The 20,683-nt window shown below is 44.0% G+C and overlaps 1 protein-coding gene across 1 annotated transcript; it reads right to left on the reverse strand.

Moving 5' to 3' along the window:
- Nucleotides 1–1,963: 1,963 nt before the first annotated feature.
- lmod3 (leiomodin 3) lies at nt 1,964–10,868 on the reverse strand. Its single transcript, XM_033036689.1, has 3 exons — nt 10,461–10,868; nt 7,978–9,432; nt 1,964–2,272 (listed from the first exon to the last, which is right to left on the reverse strand). The coding sequence occupies exons 1-3, from the start codon at nt 10,758–10,760 to the stop codon at nt 2,246–2,248; spliced, it is 1,782 nt and encodes a 593-aa protein (XP_032892580.1). The 5' UTR covers nt 10,761–10,868; the 3' UTR covers nt 1,964–2,245.
- Nucleotides 10,869–20,683: the final 9,815 nt, after the last annotated feature.

Below are 20,683 nucleotides of genomic sequence, written 5' to 3' on the forward strand. Positions count from 1 at the left end.
TTTTTTGTTCTGCTAAATAATAATTTGTCTATGTGCACTGATGCTAGTTATGAAAGTAAATTTTGGGAATTTGAGCTCTGATAGATAAGATTCTTGATTAGTACGGGTGTCATGGGGAGAAGGCAGCAGAATAGGGTTAGGAGGAAGAGATAGACCAGCCATGATTGAATGGTGGAGTAGACTTGATGGGCCGAATGGCCTAATTCTACTCCTATCACATGACCTTATGACCGTAAACTTTTGAAGCTGCTGTACTATCATGTAGAGGAAAAACACTATTGACCTTCATGGAAGGAAACCAGCAGTCCATTCAGGTCCAGCAACACAACTCCAGTCTATCAATTGACTGATTGTTAATGCCGTAAGGACAGAGGTATGAGCAATAAATTCTGTATTCCCACTGCACAAGGAACCTCATTTAGAATAACTATTTTGCAATAACTTGATACATATTTTGTTGTTAATCCTATGTGACAACAAGTCTATTAGAAGTGGGGGGTGGGGGCAGGGGGGGGTTGTTCCCCATAAATGTTCTTTAAGCAAATATATTAAAGCTGTTCAATATAATTGGCCTTTATGAATTCAATTCTGAAGTGCCTTTTGTCAATTGTCACTAGATTAATCTTTTGCAATTCATATTTTATAAAGATTTTCTTGAAACATATACTTCAATACTGTTTGCACTTTATTGTAGATTGCAGGAGCCTATTTCAGTTTTACAGCTTACTACTTAGTTGTACCCAGCAATTGTAAATTAGTCACCCATGCAACTTTGAACACCATCTGAAGTCATGGAAAAGCAACAAACAATGCACCTGCATCCCCTAATGACAATTAATTGCAGATTAGCTTTATCACTGAGTTGAGTTAATTACCAACAGGCAGTTTAGTTTTGATTGTGCAATAACACAATTCTTAATTCCAGGCACCAGGTAATATGTCCAGTAATACTCCCATTAGCTATATAACATTCTGTTTAATTGCAGCACAGTGGCGCAATAGTAGAGTTGCTACCTTACAACGCCAGAGACCTGGGATCGATCCTGACTCTGGGTGCTGTCTGTACGGAGTTTGTACGTTCTCCCTGTGACCGTGTGGGTTTTCACCGGATGCTCCGGTTTTCTCCCAAAGACGTACAGGTTTGTATGGCAATTGGTTTGGCAACATTGTAAATTGTCCCTGGTGTGTGATGGATGGTGTTAGTGTGCGGGGATCGCCGGTCGGCACGGAGTCAGTGGGCCGAAGGATTTGTTTCCACGCTCTATCCCTAAACTAAAAAACTAAACAAAATCTTCAGTGGTCTAGAAAAGGAGGTATTTGTCTTTGTAGATATTCCACAAAATGTGTGTTTAAAACTTAAAAGGTCCAACAAGAATAAATGCATTTGGTAATACTCGTCCAACATGTGGAGTCTGAAGAAGGGTCCCGACCCAAAACGTATCCCATCCATGTTCTCCAGAGATGGTGCATGACGTGTTGAGTTACTCCAGCACTTTGTATCCTTTCATGTGGAAAAACGTACCACTTGATGGTTCGCTAATAAACGAGAGTGGAGTGAGTGCTTTCCTGAAAACGTTCCTGTGGATTCTAGGCCCTTGTAATGAAGTCACAGAGGGCAGCACGGTGGCGCACCGGTCGGGTTGCTGCTTTACAGCGCCAGTGATCCAGGTTCGATCCTGACCATGGGTGCTATCTGTACAGAGTTCGTACGTTCTCCCTGTGACCACGTGGGTTTTCTCTGGGTGCTCCAGTTTCCTCCCACACTCCAAAGACTTACGTTTGTAGGTTAATTGGCTTCAGTGATTTATTTTTTTAATTGTCCTTAGTCTGTAGTAAAGTGCTGGTGTACGGGATGATCGCTGGTCGGCACGGACTCGGAGGGCTGATGGGCCTGTTTCCGTGCTGTATCTCTAAAGACTAAAGTAAGGTAAAACATGCTAAAATGTCAAAACATGCCATGACATCAACATGAGGCTAATATTTAATAATTTCATTTTATAATACATTCCAAATTCCAAGATACAAATCAAAGTGAATAAGTAACTTTCTAAGACAATACGCTTTTTATGCATATAGTTTATGCAAAAGATAAACACCTGTAACCTGTTCTTATTAATTGTTCCCACACAGATATGCAAACAGTAGGGTTCTGCAAAAGGTTTATTGTGACACACCGTCTCCATTGTTGCACGGTTTTAAAATGTTAGCCAAGTATCCATTTTACTCGTTCCCCATGTTAGCAAGACTAATCCAACAGCTTTGGAAGTGGAACCTGTTAAAGAGAGAAAACAAAGAATGAATGTCATCATTTGGATAAATTGCAACCACTTATGTAAGAATATCAGAAGCCAAATGCCTTCTGACATTTTGAAGAACTAACTGAATGCGTGGTGGCTGAGTATGGCCTTGCATCATTTGTGAATGCAGAGTGTCGGTCATATGACATTGGCTTGAATTGCAAAATATTCAGCAGAGAATAGGGCGGCACGGTGGCGCAGCGGTAAAGTTGCTGCCTTTCAGTGCCAGGGACCCGGGTTCGATCCTGACTACGGATGCTGTCTGTACGGTGTTTGTACGTTCTCCCCGTGACCTGCGTGGGTTTTCTCCGGGATCTCCGGTTTCCTCCCACACTCCAAAAACTTAGTTTTGTAGGTTAATTGGCGTTAGTAAAATTGTAAATTGTCCCTTGTGTGGGTCGGATAGTGTTAATATGCGGGGATCACTGGTCAGCACTGACTCGGTGCCAAAGGGCCTGTTTCCGCGCTGCATCTCTAAACTAAACTAACAATCTCTTTCTACTTAAGAATTAAGGATAATCTGAAGAACTTCATTAAAATTCAATGATCGATTAATTTGCTTTATTACCATTTCAGAGTTAGTTGTAATAAATTGCCAGGTTGCCTTCTGTTTTGGGAATGATAATTTTGAATTTTGCACCAAAATATTATGCTCTTTGTGTCACTGGAATTTGCACTTGGTTTCATTAAGGAAGTGGACATTACAAAACTGCAGGCAACAAGGAGTTTGTCAGGACAGTGGAAGATTTTAAACAAAAGTGGAGAAAATAGGAGAGGCTTAACGATAGTTGCAGCTTACAGTGCCAGAGGCCTAACATCGATCCTGATTACAGGTGCTTGCCGGTACGGAGTTAAAAGACATACAGTTTTGTAGGTTAATTGATTTGGTAAAATTGTAATTTGTTCCTAGTGTGTGTGGGAGATAGTGTTAATGTGCAGAGATCGCTGGTTGGCGCGATCTCGGTGGGTCGAAGGGCACTATCTCTAAAACAATCTAAAACTAAAAACTAAAAATACCAAAAAAACGTCCAGTACTTAAAATAGACAAAAAATTTTTTTTGTGTACCTACCATTTGGGTTCCTGATTGCCTGCTGCATTGGCATGTTCACCTCCAGTAACACCCTTATCAGTCTGAAGAAGGTACCCGACCCAAAATTACCTAACCAATAATCACCTAACCATGTTCTCCAGAGACGCTGCCTGACCCACTGAGTTACTCCAGCACTTTGTCTCTTTTTGAAGTTCCTTGTTTCTTCAACCCACTTAGATCCTTTGTTAACACCACCATTTCCCAATCTCTACCAGCTTAAAATTACTCAGCAATTCTATTTTTTTTCTACCAAAATAGATAACCTCATGTTTTTCCACATTGTGTTCCATCAACCTTTTCACTATCCACTCATCCATCTTGTCTCTATCCCCTTCAAATCCATTTACATCTTTATTACTGCTCACATTTGCAATTTGTTGCTAGTCATCAGTAAACTTGGAACCATTTCATCTAATCTCCTTGATGTTGATTGTGAATAGTTAACACCCCAGCACCAATCTCTGGGGTCTACCCCAGCAGTCACAACCTGTCACCCTGAGCAGAACCCACTTATTCCCACTCTGTTAACCAACAATCCATACAAATCTATCACCACAATTTTGCATTCTAACCATGTCCACCAACCTCTTATTTGGGACCTTATCAAAAGTCATCTGAAAATCAAAATCGTTAATACCCACTAGTCCCCCTGATCTATCTTCTATATACATCTTCAAAGAGCTCCCGTAGATTAGTCAAACATAATTTCTCTTTCATTAATGCATGCTGACTCTGTTCGATCAATACTATTTTCTAAATGCCTTAATATCCTTTGATGTAGATTCAAACAATTTCCCTGCAACCAAGGTCATATAATAGTCATAGAATGTGGAAACAGTCCCTTCGGCCCAACTTGCCCACACTGCCCAACATATCCCATCCACACGAGTCCCACCTGCCTGGCATTTGGCCCATATCCCTCTAAACCTGTCCTCTCCACATACCTAACAGGTGAAGGGTTCCCTGTTTAATCTCTCTACATCTTTGCTTCTTAAAAAATAAGGTCTCTTTTGTTATCCTCCAAACTGTAGGAATCATAGCAGAATCAATGGAATTTTGGAAGATGCTAGCCAGAGCATTATTATCTCCGCAGCCACCTCTTTCAAAACTCTGGATGCAGATCATCCATATCTTGGGATTTATCAGTTTTCAGGAATGTTAACTTCCCGAATTAAAAAAAAAAACTAAAATATATTTCCTCATTTGTGCTGGTTCCTTGTTTCTTTAGTACTTTTGCGAGATTTTCTGTAAAGGCAGAATTCACTGCTATTTCCTTATTCGTGATAAATTCTCTCATTTCCGTCTCATCTTTGAAATTCGCTGCTGAGGGAGCCGTGGATTATGAATAATTATTTTAGGTTAAAATAGATTTTTTTGCATCATAGTGGAATTGTGATATCTAACCAATAAACTAAGCAGTCGTGATCTTACTGAATAGTGGAGCAGGTTCAAGGGATCTCATGAATTACTCCTGCTCTGATTTCTCATATTGTTTTTGTTCTTATCAATGTCCTATCTTGTCCCATCAAAACTTTTCAAAATGTTATGGATCTTAATCAAGTCATTATTCAGCTTTTTCAAAAGAAGAAGCTGCACGATAGCACAGCGGTAGAGTTGCCACCTTATAGCACCAGAGACCCAGGTTCGATCCCGACTATGGATGCTGTCTGTACGGAGTTTGTACGTTCTCCCTGTGACCTGCAGGGGGTTTTCTCCACGATCTTCAGTTTCCTCCCGCACACAATAGACAATAGGTGCAGGAGCAGGCCATTCGGCCCTTCGAGCCAGCACCGCCATTCAATATGATCATGGCTGAACATCCAACTCAGTATCCTGTACCTGCCTTCTCTCCATATCCCCTGATCCCTTTAGCCACAACTAACTCCCTCTTAAATATAGCCAATGAACTGGCTGATGTGATCATGGCTGATCATCCCCAATCAGTATCCTGTTCCTTCCTTCTCCCCATATCCCCTGACTCCGCTATCTTTACTCCAAAGACGTACAGGTTTGTAGGTTAATTGGCTTGGTATAATTGTAAATTGTTCTCAGTTTGTGTAGGATACTGCTAGTGCTAGTGTTATAATAATTGTTACAGGTATTATTATTGCCACATGTACCGAGGTACACTGAAAAGCTTTTTTTGTAGCGTGCTATCCAGTCGGCGAAAACTGTACATAATTAAAAAGACTATTAATTATTAAAAAGACTACAGGTTCGATCTGTGATTTATTGTAGTTCTCCTTGGTATTGTCAATATGGCAAAGTAGGTCTTGATTGAGTGAAAGGTACGATATGGAAACAGGCCCTTCTGTCCACTGAGTCCATGCCGACCATCGATCAGCTGTTCACATTAGTTCTTTGCTATCCCACTTTGTCATCTGCTCCCTACTCACTAGGGGCAATTTACAGAGGCCAATTAACCCTCAGACTAAATATGTCATGGACACATTTAGAAATGTTTTTGATCCCAAGGCATTAATATAAACTATAAACAGCGGTGATTTCAGGACCAGTTCTTGAGCAATCCAACTTTCTTTCTTCTGGTACTCCTAATGTTACTTTCTTTCTTCTGCCTTGAAGCTCGCTAACTCTCAAGAATATCCCGACTCAAAAGGTCTGAAGCAAGATCCTGATCTGAAATGTCCCCTGTGCATGTCCTCCAGAGTAGCTGTCTAACTTGCTGAGCTCCTCCAGCACTTTGTAATTTTCGCTCAAGATTCATGCACCTGCAATTCCTTGTGTCGAACTCTCCATTCGACCACTTGTAACCTGATTTTCCATTTGATAGACGCAAAATACAAAAAAAGCCAGCGTGCAAGCATATTCAGCAATTAGTTTGGCAAATACCAGCCTCTCCTGCTTATCTTAAGATTCATTCTTTCTACCATCATCCAATTCTGCTGAAAACTAATACCTGAAACATCAACATTTCTCTCTCCTTCCCAAGTCTGCTGAACAAGTATTTCTGTTCTTCTTTCAGATTTTCAGCAAACCTAATTTCTTATAAAGTTAGACACAAAGTGCTGGAATAACTCAATGGGTCAGGCAGCATCTCTGGAGAACATGCTGAGAGGATTTACAAGGATGTTGCCAGGACTCGAGGGTCTGAGCTATAGGGAGAGGTTGAGTAGGCTGGGTCTCTATTCCATGGAGCACAGGAGGATGAGGAGTGATCTTATGGAGGTGTATATAATCATGGGAATAATAGATTAGGTGGATGCACAGAGCCTCTTGCCCAGAGCGGGGGAATCGAGAACCAGAGGGCATAGGTTTAAGGTGAAGGGGGGAAAGATTTTATAGGAATCTGACGGGTAACTTTTTCACGGAAAGGGGGTGGGTGTATGGAACGAACTGCCGGAGGAGGTAGTTGAGACAGCAACTATTGCAACATTTAAGAATCAATTAGACAGATACATGGTTAGGACAGGTCTGGAGGGATATGGGTCAATCGTAAGCAGGTGGGTCTAGTGTAGATGGGACATGTTGGTCAGTGTGGGCAAGTTGGGCAGAATGGCCTGTTTCCACACTATCACTGGGCCTGTCCCACTTACGCGACCTTTACAGGCGACTGCCGGCACCCATGATAGGTCGCCGAAATTTTCAATATGTTGAAACTTCAGTGGCGACCAGAAAGACCAGTGGCGACCACTATGACTCTTTGGAGACCTCTCACGACCATAGGGGATCTCTCACAACCATACAGGCTGTATGGTCATGAGAGGTCTCCAATGGACGTGAGAGGTCGGTCACCCGCGACATGTCACCAGGGGAGGGGTCGCCTGTATGGAGGTGAGAGGTCTCCAAAGCCGTAGCGTCTTTATGATCGCCGCTGAATTTTCAACATGTTGAAAATTTTGGTGACCTATCACGGGTGCTGGCAGTCGCCTGTAAAGGTCGCGTAAGTGGGACAGGCCCTTATGACTATAACATGGATCTTAGAGTCATAGAGTGATACAGCGTGGAAACAGGTCCTTCGGCTCAACTTGCCCACACTGGCCAACATCTCCCAGCTACACTAGTCCCACCTGCCCGTGTTTGGTCCATATCCCTCCAAACATGTCCTCTCCATGTTCCTGTCTAGCTGTTTCTTATATGTTGGGACAGTCCCTGCCTCAACTACCTCCTCTGGCAGCTTGTTCCATACATCCACCACCCTTTGTGTGAAAAAGTTACCCCTCAGATTCCTATTAAATCTTTTCCCCTTCACCTTGAACCTGTATCCTCTGGTCCTCGATTCGCCTACTCTGGGCAAGAGACTCTGGGCATCTCCCCAATCTATTCTTTTCATGATTTTAAAAGCCTCAATAAGATCACCCCTCAACCTCCTGCACTCCACAGAATAGAGTCCCAGCCTACTCAACCTCTCCCTATAGCTCAGACCCCCTAGCAATATCCTCGTAAAACCTCTCTGTAGCCTTTCCAGCTTGACAACATGTCACCCAGAATTGGTGACGTTCTAGGTAGTTTACAAAATAAGTTTCAGGCTTTATTCATTGATACAAGTTAATTTTTCATACTGGATGACCAGTATCATGAGAAAGACGTCTACTGATATGTTACGGAGGAGTTGTGCAAATGTTACTCACTGATTTTAAAAAGGCCACATTGCTCTGACGAATATCACTTAACAAGTCATCGCGAGGGGTGCTTTCTGCCACAGGTGCCTGTCTCGCCCTGGGAACTGGTTTTAGTGACCTTATCATTGCCCTTAAGTTTGGCGTTTCATTCCCATCCACTCTGTCTTGATTTGCTTTTTTTTTGCTCTGTTTTTTTGTCACTTTTCTGAGTTGAACTCGCTGGGCAGTGCTTGGCGAGCGGTGCAAGGCAATGGGCGGAGGGAAGGGATGGTCTTCACAGATGGTGGAGAAACTTGGCATGTATGCGTCCAACATCGCCAGCGTGTCGGGGGAGATTTTCCGACAGGCGTTCACCATGACTTCTTGCTCCTGTGCAAACTGGTTCCTCTGCTGCTTCAGGTTCCTCAGCTGCCTCTGCTGATCCAGGTTGCGACTCAGCAGGTTGGTCACCACCATCCTTGGGCCTGGCAGCTCGAAGTGGTAGCCCAGCTTCAGCAGGGTGGAATTGGCTTTGAGAAGGCGGGCGATCTCCATCTCGGCGTGGTGCCCTAACATGTGCCTCTGGTTGTGGAACCTCAGCTCGGTGAGAACCTCATTGAATTGCAAGCACCTCAGGATAGCTACGATACCCTTGCCTGAGATGAAGTTGGACTCGATGTTGAGGGTGACCATTCTCTTGTTTTCTCTCAGCATGTTGGCTATGGCGAAGGCGATATTATCATCGGCCCCCGTATTGGTGATGCTGAACAAGGTCACGTGCTTGTTCTTCTTCAGAGCTTCCACAAAGCTTTTCAACATCTCTTTCGGGATGTTTTCCACATTATTTAGGTTAACCTCTTTCACATCGGGCTTGTTTATGCGAATATTTGCCAGTGCGTCATCCAAATGCGTTGGGTTTCCTGAGGGCCTGGCACTAAGTTTGAGGAAACTGCTGTCCATTTCCAGTTTCTTCCCTGCTTTTAACTTGCCCTTTGTCGCCTCAGTATTTTCTTGGTCTTCTTTAAGCAGCGTAGGAATGGGAAGCTCTTCCTTGATCTCCTCTTTGCTGTCATTGACTGTGTCCTGATCTTCAGTGGATGAGATTGGATCCGGCTTGTTGCACAAGGGAATGGCCTCCTCAATCTTCTCCTGCTCATCCTGTGGCTGATCAGCGACGATCTCCTCCACCACATTCTGAGGATCACAGCTCTCGCCTTCAAGTTTGAGACCGGGTTCATTCGGTAGCAGTTCTTTGCTTTGCTGTTCGTTCATCGTCTCCACCAACTCCTTCTCCCTCTCCGATTTATACGTGACATTTTTGCTCTCCGGCTCGCCATTATCCAGTTGCTGAATCTGCTGACTATTCCCAGGCAGGTTTTCCGAATTTGTCTCTCCTTCATCGCTGCTTTCCGCCTCGCTTTCATTCCTCCCTCCCTCAGAGTCCTTTTCGCTTTGTGTTCCATTTAGTTTTTTCACCACGTTTTGCTGTTTGGAAGAGAGAAGTTTTAACATTTTTTTGTTTTTCTTGTCAGTGATGTAGAATAAGCTAAATAGGGCTCTTAAAGATAATGGAGTCAGGGGATATGGGGGAGAAGGCAGGAACGGGGTACAAATTGGGGATGATCAGCCATGATCACATTGAATGGCGATGCTGGCTCGAAGGACCGAATGGCCTACTCCTGCATCTATTGTCTATATATCCACTGACTTTGCCTCCACAGACTTCTGAGGCAAGGAATTCCACAGATTCACCACCATAGTTAGCTGTAAAGCTAACCAACAACCCAGTTCCAACTGAAAGTAACCCATCCATTGAGTCTCAGACCAATCATTTTGTATCTGTCTGTGCACCTTAGCTAAACGTTTTCTATTTCAAGGGATCACAAGCTGAGCTGCGTTGACAACTGAATGTGTGGCATGAATTTACATTGCTGTACATGCACTGGATAGGTAGAGCTCGTTCCCTGGGAGACTTTCTATTTATATGTCTGACCATATGTCTGACATATGAAGGGCTGGACTGAAACGTGGCGAGGGAAGAGATACCAAAGTGTAACGCTAATAATGAAGAGAGGAAGGGGGAAAAAAACAGCCCAATTATTTAACGTAGACACACAAAGAACTGCAGATGCTGGTTTAAGAAAAGAAAAAAGGTACAAAAGTGCTGGAGTAACTCAACTGGTCATGAATCTCCTGACCTGCTGAGTCACTCCAACACTTTGTGTTGCTTTCCACAGTTATTTAATAATTCCCTCTTCAGGTCTGAAGAAGGGTCTCGACCGCGAAACGTCCCCCATTCCTTCTCTCCAGAGATGCTGCCTGTCCCGCTGAGTTACACCAGCATTTTTGTGTCTCCCTGACCCTTCAGTTCAAAAACCAGCGCCTGCAGTTCCTTCCCACAGATGTTGTTAATTCAGTTGCCTTTGCATTGTCATGGCTGCTGCAGTGACTTCTCGTTGAGATACAACCCCTCCCTAGCCTTGCTGCCTGCCACCATGTGCAACAACACCCACCTCGCCGTCCAGCAGAGTGGCCGGGACCCTCTCTTCCTCCAGCAGCCGGTTCGATTCCTTCTCCCAGTGCAAGTATTCCACCAGGGAGCGGTGGTCGAAGGAGCCGGTGGGGGTTTTGCCCGTGTGGTCCCTCTGCCTGTGGCCCAGGGGGACGTGTAGGTCGGGCTCCAGGTCTTCCATGTCGCTCTGCAGTTGCTTCAGTTCCTCGGCGGACAAGGTGGCGAGGATCTCGTCCTCGTCCATCTCCTCGCCGGAGCAGGAGCCGGCCTCGGAGTCCTGGCTGTTGCTGCAGTCAGACATGGTTGTGGCTTGTTGGGGGAATCTCCAGCCCAGCACCGGTCGGTCTCCGTCTCCAGCCCCAGCTCCAGGCTCCAGCGCCGCTCTCCGCTAATGTATTTATGGACAGCCAGCAGCGCTTGCCAAGTGCTCCCAGTCACCCCCACCCCCCTCCCCTCCCTGACATCTCACTACAGCTGCCTTCCCTTTTTCGTCCCTTCCACGAAAGGTGACGAAAGGTTTTCGAGAACATTCGTTGGCAAAAACCACTCTGGACGGATGACATGGACCACGACGTAAACAGTAGTGGTTTTCAACCCGACCTGGAGCTTCCACTGTGGGATGGACACAAACAAAAAACAACTGGAGTCACTCATCAGGCAGCATCTCTGGAGAAGAAGGACCAGGCGACCTTTTGTTAGGTCGTGACCCTACCTTCATCTCCAGAGATGCTGCCTGTCCTGCTGAGTTGCTCCAGCATTTTGTGTCTATCTTCGGTTTAAGCCAGCATCTGCATTTCCTTCCTACACATTTCGTCCATCTATAGGGGCTGGGCGACATGAGCGCTGGAATGAATGAAGTGGGTTCATGTTCATACATTATAGGAGCAGAATTAGACCATTCGGCCCACCAAATCTACTCCACCATTCAATCATGGCTCATCTATCTTTTCCTCTCAACCCCATTCTCCTGCCTTCACCCCATAACCTCTGACACCCGTACTAATCACTCCAATCGATTAATTCCAGCTCTGAGACAAATAAGAAAATCAGTTTTAGATCACAGTACAGAGTATTTTGTTCAACATTTCAAAATTAAACTTTATTCACGAATATGCAATAAAGAGGAACTGCAGATGCTGGTTTATACCAAAGATATAAATATTTTATTTATGGCTAAAAAGGACACAAAGTGGTGGAGTAACTCAGCAGGTCAGGCAACATCCCTGGAGAACATGGATAGGTCATAAAGAATAGGAGCAGAATTAAGCCATTCAGCCCATCAAGTCCACTCCGCCATTCAATCATGGCTGATTTATCTCTCCCTCCTAACCCCATTCTCTTGCCTTCTCCCCATAACTACTGACACATGTACTAGTCAAGAATCTATGTATCACTGCCTTAAAAATATCCATTGACGTGGCCTCCACAACCTTCTGTGGCAATGAATTCTACAGATTCAGCACCCTCTAAAGAAATGTCTCCTCATCTCCGTCCTAAAAGAACATCCTTTAATTCTGAGGCTATGGCCTCTAGTCCTAGACTCTCCCACTAGTGGAAACATCACTCTATCCACATCCACTCTATCCAAGCATTTCACTATTCTGTATGCTTCAATTAGGTCCCCACTCATTCTTCTAAACTCCAGTGAGTACAGGCCCAGTGCCGACTAACGCTCATCATAGGTTAACCTACTAATTCCTGGGATCATTCTTGCAAACCTCCTGTGGATCCTCTCCAGACCTAGCACATCCTTCCTCAGATATGGTGCCCAAAATTGCTCACAATATTCCAATAGCGGCCTTACCAGCGCCTTATAGAGCCTCAACATTACATCCCTGTTTTTGTATACAAGCCCACTTTGCTACATTATATTCCATCTGCCCACTATCCAAAGTTGTCCAAATCCTTCTGCAGAGTCACTGCTTTTTCTACACTACCTGCCCCTCCACATATTTTCATATCATCCGCAAGCTTTGCCACAAAGCCTTCATTCCCCTCGTCCAAATCATTAATATACAACGTGAGGAGTAGCGGCCCCAGCACCGACCCATGCAGAACCCCACTAGTCACTGGCAGCCAACCCGAAAAGGCTCCATTTATTGCCACTCTTTGTCTTCTGCCATCCTGCCAACCTGCTATCCATGCCAGTATCTATGCTTTGTTACTGTGGGCTCTCATCTTCTTAAACAGCCCAACGTGTGGCATCTCATCAAAGGATTTCTGAAAATCTAAGTAAACACTATCTACTGACTCGCCTTTGTCTGACGTTATTTACTTCTTCAAAGAATTCCAGCAAGGTTGACATCTACAATGCAGGATTCAATATCACATCTTTCCACTTTAACTAATTCATTCTTTCTTTCTGTCTGTAATCACGTGAGGTCAGGGAGATAGCGAGCTTAGTAACATGGTGTCAAGACAACAACTGTATGGGCAGCTTACAACCCAGGGGTATGAATTTGATTTCTCTAACTTCAAGCAACCCCTGCATTCCCTCTCTCTCCATCCCTCCCCCATCCAAGTCACACCAGCTTTTCGTTCTCACCTAGCAAACAGCTAACAATGCCCTGCTTCCGTTGTCATTGTTACTTTTTTGCATCTTTCATTCATTTGTTCTATATCGCTCTACATCACCGTCTCTATCTCTCGTTTCCCTTTCCCGTGACTTTCAGTCTGAAGAAGGGTCTGGACCCAAAACGTCACCCATTGCTTCTCTCCAGAGATGCTGCCTGTCCCGCTGAGTTACTCAAGCATTTTGTGTCTATCTTCGGTTTAAACCAGCATCTGCAGTTCTTTCCTACACAATCTCTCCCTGAATGTCAGCTGGTCATTGAGTTCAGGAACCGGGGTGAAGTACACGCCCTAGTCTGCTCCAATGAACTTTGTCTTGCAAGTTGGGTGCTCATGTATACCAAGTGGATATATAGCTCTCCCAAAAAACTGCGGATGGCTCGATTGTAATCATGTATTGTCTTTCCGCTGAATGGTTAGCACGTGCCAAAAGGTTTTCACTGGAACTCGTTACACGTGACAATAAACTCAACTCAAACTTTTTCTTCTACTTTTCGAGTCCATCTTGTGACAAATGTTGGCTACGCTGTCATCATCTGCCCTGAAAAGTACGCAAGCTTCCGGCGACAATCAGTGGAAGCCATCCCTTGTCGCAATAGATGGTGGTGATAGCAGAATTAGCTCAGAATACTTCCAGTTTCCTGCCCCGCAACTTAGACGCTTCTGCTATGGGGCCAACTCAAACACAAATGTTCACACTCGCACAGTTGATGTTGACCACTCTTGGGACAATTGCCCTCTGCTGTCACATTCCTAATGGAACCCAGCAGAGGAGCACAAACCACTGCAGATATTACTAGGTTGGGAAGAAACTGCAGCTGCATTAGATTAACCTAGCATTGCTCCAGCAGGCAGGAATTTATTTAAATGGATGAAAATTTGAAGAGCAAACCCTAAGTGGCAAATAATTTCCTCTTTATGATTTAATTTTGGGTTCATTTTAATTATTTTTAACTATATCCTTTGGGATTAAAGTTTTTTAACCTATTTACCTATAAACATTTTGATATCCATGTTACTTTTAATTTTTTTTAAACTTATTTAAAAGTTTTCATGCTAATGTCACTTAGTTTTCTTACCTATTTAAATTTTTTAATGTTAATTTTACTTAAGTTTTACCAATTTAATGAATGAAACTTTAATGAATGAAACTTTATTGTCATTCAGATATACACCTAGACACAGTGCACCTTGAACGAGATTTCGTTGCATTTGACTCTCCAATCGGGTAAATAGTAAAAGTAAAAGTGCTAGGTGCGTTCATAAAAATGCCTCATGTGCATGGTTCTGTAAAATAAATATATATAAAAAGTTTTTTAAAAAGTGTCGATATTTAAAAAGTTCTAGCCTCGGTTTTGTTGATTGTTCAGTAATCTTATGGCCTGGGGGATGAAGCTGTTGCAGAACCTGGTTGTCCCGCTCTTCATGCTGCGGTACCTCCTCCCAGAGTTAAGCAGTATAAACAGTCCAAATTGTGGGTGTGTGGGGGCTCTGGTAATGCCCTTAGCTCTAATCAGACAGCGCTTGTACCCCATGTCCATGATGGAAGGAAGAGAAGTCCCAAACATCCTAAATGTTTTTATTTTAATATTTACTTTTGATGTTAATAGCTTTGGAAGGTTTGTTATTGCCAATCCCATTGACAGATTTTGTAGTTGGCAAACCTTAATTGTGGATTGAATTCAGACTCAAGTTACTTCTGGGGGCAGGCTTGTCACCTTTAATTGAAAACTCATGTGCTAGCCAGCTCCTTGCCAATCATGTGGAATACTCTCTGCAGAGGAAGATTGTGTTTGAAGACTTATTCCAGGTAAGGCCTGGTTTTCAAGGTCTTGTTTTGGGATGAGTTTAGCCATGTTAGGAGAAGTACTTGATTATGTGTCTGTGAGGAGAAATTCAATTTTTATTTAGCATGTCTAACTGAGTTCAGCATCCCACCGCTAAGGGATCTGTAATACAAATCAGCTTTCTACTTTTATCTAGTTGTCTTTACTGTGCTTGTTTGAAATTATTATTGACCATTAAAAAATTATTGACCTGCAACAGATGAAGCGTGGCAAATATTTAGCAATGACATTAAAGGAGTAATTTGAGTTCTAATGTGTGCTGAATTTGAAAGTTACTTTATATAATGTATCAAAATACAAATTCCATGACACCAGGGTTAGATTGAAGACTTGTAAATGACTGAAAGCCACCTGGTGTATTTACGCACCATGTTCTCAGAGGTTTGGAATGTGAACCAGCCCAGATGGCACCGCAGTTGTTGATTTGACTTGGAGGCACAAGTGTGGAAGATCTTTTCAAACATATTGCAGGTGGATCATTTTTGTTGTTGTTGATATGTTTAGCTTGTAGTTTGGTCAGAGGGGTAATGTTCTCTGCTTTTGATTCCATTATAGTTCATTTAAAAAATGTTTGAACTATGTTTGAAAATATTTCAAATCATCACAGTGGGACTATTTTTGATATTATTGGTAAGTAATGGCCTTGTAATACATAATAAGCATGGTTCGATCCTGACTACGGATGAAATGCAGGTCTGTATACACGCAGCAGCACAGCTGCCGAGAATGTTTATCGCGAGTGACCTATGACCTGGGCATGCTCAGTCGGAATACTGAACTCGGTGGCACGGTGGCGCAGCGGTGGAGTTGCTGCCTTACACCGTCTACAGTGCCAAAGACGCAGGTACGATCCCGACTATGGGTGCTGTCTGTACGGAGTTTGTACGTCATCCGTGTGAGTTTTTCCAAGATTTTCGGTTTACTCCCACACTCCAAAGGCATGCAGATTAATTGGCTTGGGTTTGTATGCTTGGTATAAGTGTAAATTGTCCCTAGTGTGTGTAGGATAGTGTTAATGTGCGGGGATTGCTGGTTGGTACGGACTCGGTTGGCCAAAGGGTCTGTTTCCGTGCTGTATCTCTAAACTAATTTTTTTTTAAAAACTTTTTCCCTTTCCTGACTCTACCTCATAAGTACTTTAACGCTGTTAACAGAGCAAAGGGATATTAATCTCAAGAATCAACATGGGGAAAGTGGGGACAATTTTGCTTAAATCATAATTCTAAGCCCATTTTCAGGTCTGCAGAGAGTCAGAGTTATACAACATGTACATGGCTGGCCCAATTTGTCCATTCTGATCAAGTTGGCATTCTGCGTGCCCCGGGATTGGCTGCAGTTCCCAGATCAGCTCGCGTCCCATGGATGGCTGCAGTTCCCAGGTCGGCTCGCCTGCCCCGACCCTACGAGAACGTGTTGAAAAAAAAAACAACGCGGTTTTTCGGGTTACGGGCCGGATTCAGCCCGTGTGCCGTAGGTTGCCGAACCCTGCCTTGGATGTTTGGCCTCATTGTGGTTTCCCCCCTCCCCATGTTTTACAACTGATTCACCTGGTTAGTCCCATCTCCGGCCGCTTCATGTTGTCGGCGGCTGCACATTGAACCAAGAGGGAAGAGAAGAAACGCAACGTCACTCACAGCCATCAACCGACGCGCTTCCCCAGACCGCACAGATCGCTGTCATGTGTCGCAGAGAGACAAACTGTGCAGGGACGGAAGACAGTGTGAGAATTTTGTCATCAGCGTGAGAGCGTGAGAATTGGCTGAAATGCGTGACTTTCACGCTCAAAGCATGAGAGTTAGCAGCCCTGAAACCAGAGCACCTGGAGGAAACCCATGATGTCACAGGGAGAACGTGCAAACTCCACACAGATAGCACCCAAAGCCGGGATTGAACCAGGATCTCTGTCGCTGCAAGGCAGCAACTCTACCAGTCGTACCGCTGTGCCACCCTAGTTGGCTACGCAATAAGTCTATAATATAATGTGTAGGAAGGAACTGCAGATGCTGGTTTACACTGAAGGTAGACACAAACTGCTGGAGTAACTCAGTGGGACAGGCAGCATCTCTGGAGAGAAGGAATGGGTGACGTTTCGGGTCGCTTGAATGTCTCCACTATGCAGATATGCTTAGCTTACTGCATCAAGATGACTTGGAGCAAGACCTCCTAGTTGTGAGTACTGCTGTACACATCCCAATCTTCCGTTTAAATGAGGAGATGACAGTCCCGTATATCCCTTGTAGTCCGTGTGCCAGTAAAACATGTAACGTGATGCTGTTTGTGATGGATAGAAGACAGTAAGCGAAATAACTTAATGTTCAGGTTTGTCACTCGCATCTCAGTGAAACGCAAGATGGTGTCATTACTTTATTAGTCACTTGGGATTGCACGGAGTCATATTTGAACAAATAAAACCCACAGATATTTTTAGCAGGAGGTCAAAGATGGGTCATGAACGGTTTATGTTTTCTGCCACACATGACTTCTGATTCAGTGTCCAGGCAACAGGCTTCATGTCGGCAACATGATTTCCTTTGTGAGTTATCTTCCTGTCATCACCAAACAAAATGGGGAAATGGTTCAATGTAACATCTAATATAGACATGATCACATCCAACACTCCATGCCCTGCACTACAGCTTGGCAGGTTCACGCAGGAGATTCTCCCTTCATAGAATGGATCGACTGGGCTTGTAATCACTGGGAATTAGAAGGATGAGAGGCAATCTTATAGAAACATATAAAAGGGATCCTAAGGGATAGGAAAAATGTTCCAGAAGTTGGGCGAGTACAGAACAAGGGGTCACAGTTTAAGAATAAGGGGTAGGCCATTTAGGACTGAGATGAGGAAAAACGTTTTCACCCAGAGAGTTGTAAATCTGTGGAATTCTCTGCCACAGAAGGCAGTGGAGGCCAATTCACTGGATGTTTTCAAGAGTTAGATATAGCTCTTAGGGCTAATGGAATCAAGGGGTATAGGGAGAAAGCAGGAACGGGATACTGATTTTGGATGATCAAACCATGATCATATTGAATGGTGGTGCTGGCTCGAAGGGCAGGATGGCCTACTCCTGCACCTTTTTTCTGTGTTTCATACATATAACTATCATATCCACAAGGTCCCTTTAGTTGGATTTTCCTGTGGCATGTTTATGCCAAGATTTTCCTTGGTTACAGCCACTCCTTCTCCCCTCTCCCATCGGGCAAAAGGTATAGAAGTGTGAAAACACCCACCTCCAGATTCAGGGACAGTTTCTTCCCAGCTGTTTTCAGGCAACTGAACCATCCTACCAACAACTAGAGAGCAGTCCTGAATTACTATCAACCTCATTGAAGACCCTCGGACTATCTTTGATTGGACTTGACTGGCTTTATCTTGCACTAAACGTTAATCACGCTACTCATTTTATCATGTATCTGTACACTGTGGATGTGTCATAGAAAATAGGTGCAGGAGGAGGCCATTCGGCCCTTCGAGCCAGCACCACCATTCATTGTGATCATGGCTGATCGTCCCCAATCAATAACCCGTGCCTGCCTTCTCCCCATATCCCTTCATTCCACTAGCCCATAGAGCTCCATCTAACTCTCTCATAAATCCATCCAGTGATTTGGCCTCCACTGCCCTCTATGGCATGAATTCCACAAATTCACAACTCTCTGGGTGAAAAAGTATTTTCTCACCTCAGTCCTAAAAGGCCTCCCCTTTTATTCTAAGACTGTGGCCCCTGGTTCTGGACTCACCCAACATTGGGAACATTTTTCCTGCATCTAGCCTGTCCTGTCCTTTTATAATTTTATATGTTTCTATAAGATTCCCCCTCATCCTTCTAAACTCCAGTGAATACAAGCCTAGTCTTATCAATCTTTCCTCATATGACGGTCCCGCCATCCCAGGGATCAATCTCGTGAATTTACGCTGCACTGCCTCAATCACAAGGATGTCCTTCATCAAATTAGGAGATTACAAAATACTCTAGATGCTGTTTTACCAGAGCCCTATACAACTGCAGAAGAACCTCTCTACTCCTATACTGAAATCCTCTTGTTATGAAGGCCAACATTCCATTAGCTTTCTTCACTGCCTGGTGTACCTGCACGCCAACTTTCAGTGACTGGTGTACAAGGACACCCAGGTCTCGCTGTACCTCCCTCTTACCTAACCTAACCTAATTGAGATAACAATCTGCCCCCCTTGCATTTGCCACCAAAGTGGATAACCTCACATTTATCTATATTATACTGCATCTGCCATGCATCTGCCCACTCACTCAACCTGTCCAGGTCATCCTGCAACCTCCTAACATCCTTTTCACAGTTCACACTGCCACCCAGCTTTGTGTCATTCACATACTTGCTAGTGTTGCTCCTAATTCCCTCTTCCAAATCATTAATATATATGGTAAACAGTTGCGGCCCCAACATCGAGCCTTGCGGCACTCCACTCGCCATTGCCTGCCATTCTGAAAAGGGCCCGTTCACTCCTACTCTTTGCTTCCTGTCTGCCAACCGTTTTCTATCCACGTCAACACCCTACCCCCAATACCGTGTGATCTAATTTTAGTCACCAGTCTCCCGTGCGGGACCTTATCAAAGGCTTTCTGAAAGTCTAGATACACTACATACACTGGGTCCCCTTCTTTCATTTTACTTGTCACATCCTCAAAAAATGCCAGAAGCATTATTTTCCTTTCATAAATCCATGCTAATTTGGACTAATACTTTTACTGCTATCCAAATGCCCCATTACTACCTCTTTAATAATTGACTCCAGCATCTTTCCCACCACCGGAGTCAGGCTAACTGGTCTGTAATTCCCCGTTTTCTCTCTCGCTCAGGAAGGTCAATATTGGCGAGGGTAGACAATGGGGTTGGAAAACTGAAAGGTCATGTCAGTGGGTAGAGTGGGGTGGGAGCCCTCTACTCTGTTAGTCCCCAAGGAATGTTTGAAGCAACTACTGTGGGCAGCCTGGAACTCTTGGCTTCCTTCCGACGCCGTGTTTCTAACCACCCCGTTACCAAGAAATCAAGACGGCAAGATTAAATTTTCAAGTGAGCACTTAATATAATTAGACTCTAGTCTGAGGATGATGTTAAAATAGGTTCTTAATTGGGCTAACTCCAATATTGTGAGTAGCGATTTGTCAAGGCTAGATGGGGAAAACAGTTGCTTGAAGATAAATCAGTCAAACACTTAAAGGGTGGCACGGTGGTGCAGCGGTAGAGTTGTTGCCTTACAGCACCAGAGACCCGGGTTTGATCCCGACTATGGGTGCTGTCTGTACGGAGTTTGTACGTTTTCCTGTGACCTGCGTGGGTTTTCTCTGAGACCTTTGGTTTCCTTCCACACTCCAAAGGCGTACAGATTTGTATGTTAATAACCTCCCATCCCCCCAATCTTTGCACATCCCCAATCCTTTCCACTCGTCACTTTAATTTCATGTTTCATGTATTTTGTGTTTTATGGCTGTTGGCAGATCAATTTCCCTCACACTCATCTCCCCGCTGCCTTCAGGTAGAAGGTATAGGAGCCTGAAATCTGCAACATCCAGGTTCAGGAATAGCTGCTTCCCCACAGCCATCAGGCTATTAAACTCAACTCAAACAAAACTCTGAACATTAATAGCCCATTGCACTTTATCTGCTTATTTATGTGTGTGTGTGTGTGTATATATATATATATTCAATGGTATATGGTCACACTGATCTGTTCTGTATTTATTGATGCCTAATATATTCTGTTGTGCTGAAGCAAAGCAAGAATTTCATTGTCCTATCTGGGACACATGACAATAAACTCTCTTGAATC

The sequence above is a fragment of the Amblyraja radiata genome, chromosome 18 (assembly GCF_010909765.2).
Source record: "Amblyraja radiata isolate CabotCenter1 chromosome 18, sAmbRad1.1.pri, whole genome shotgun sequence".
Lineage (NCBI taxonomy): Eukaryota > Metazoa > Chordata > Chondrichthyes > Rajiformes > Rajidae > Amblyraja > Amblyraja radiata.

Coding starts and splice junctions, on each gene's coding strand:
- lmod3 (XM_033036689.1), bottom strand. CDS start 10,760: ATGTCTGACTGCAGCAACAGCCAGGACTCCGAGGCCGGCTCCTGCTCC. Junction 9,433..10,460: donor CCACTCTGCTGGACGGCGAG/GTGGGTGTTGTT, acceptor TCTTCCAAACAG/CAAAACGTGGTGAAAAAACT. Junction 2,273..7,977: donor ATGTGGCCTTTTTAAAATCA/GTGAGTAACATT, acceptor TCTCTTTAACAG/GTTCCACTTCCAAAGCTGTT.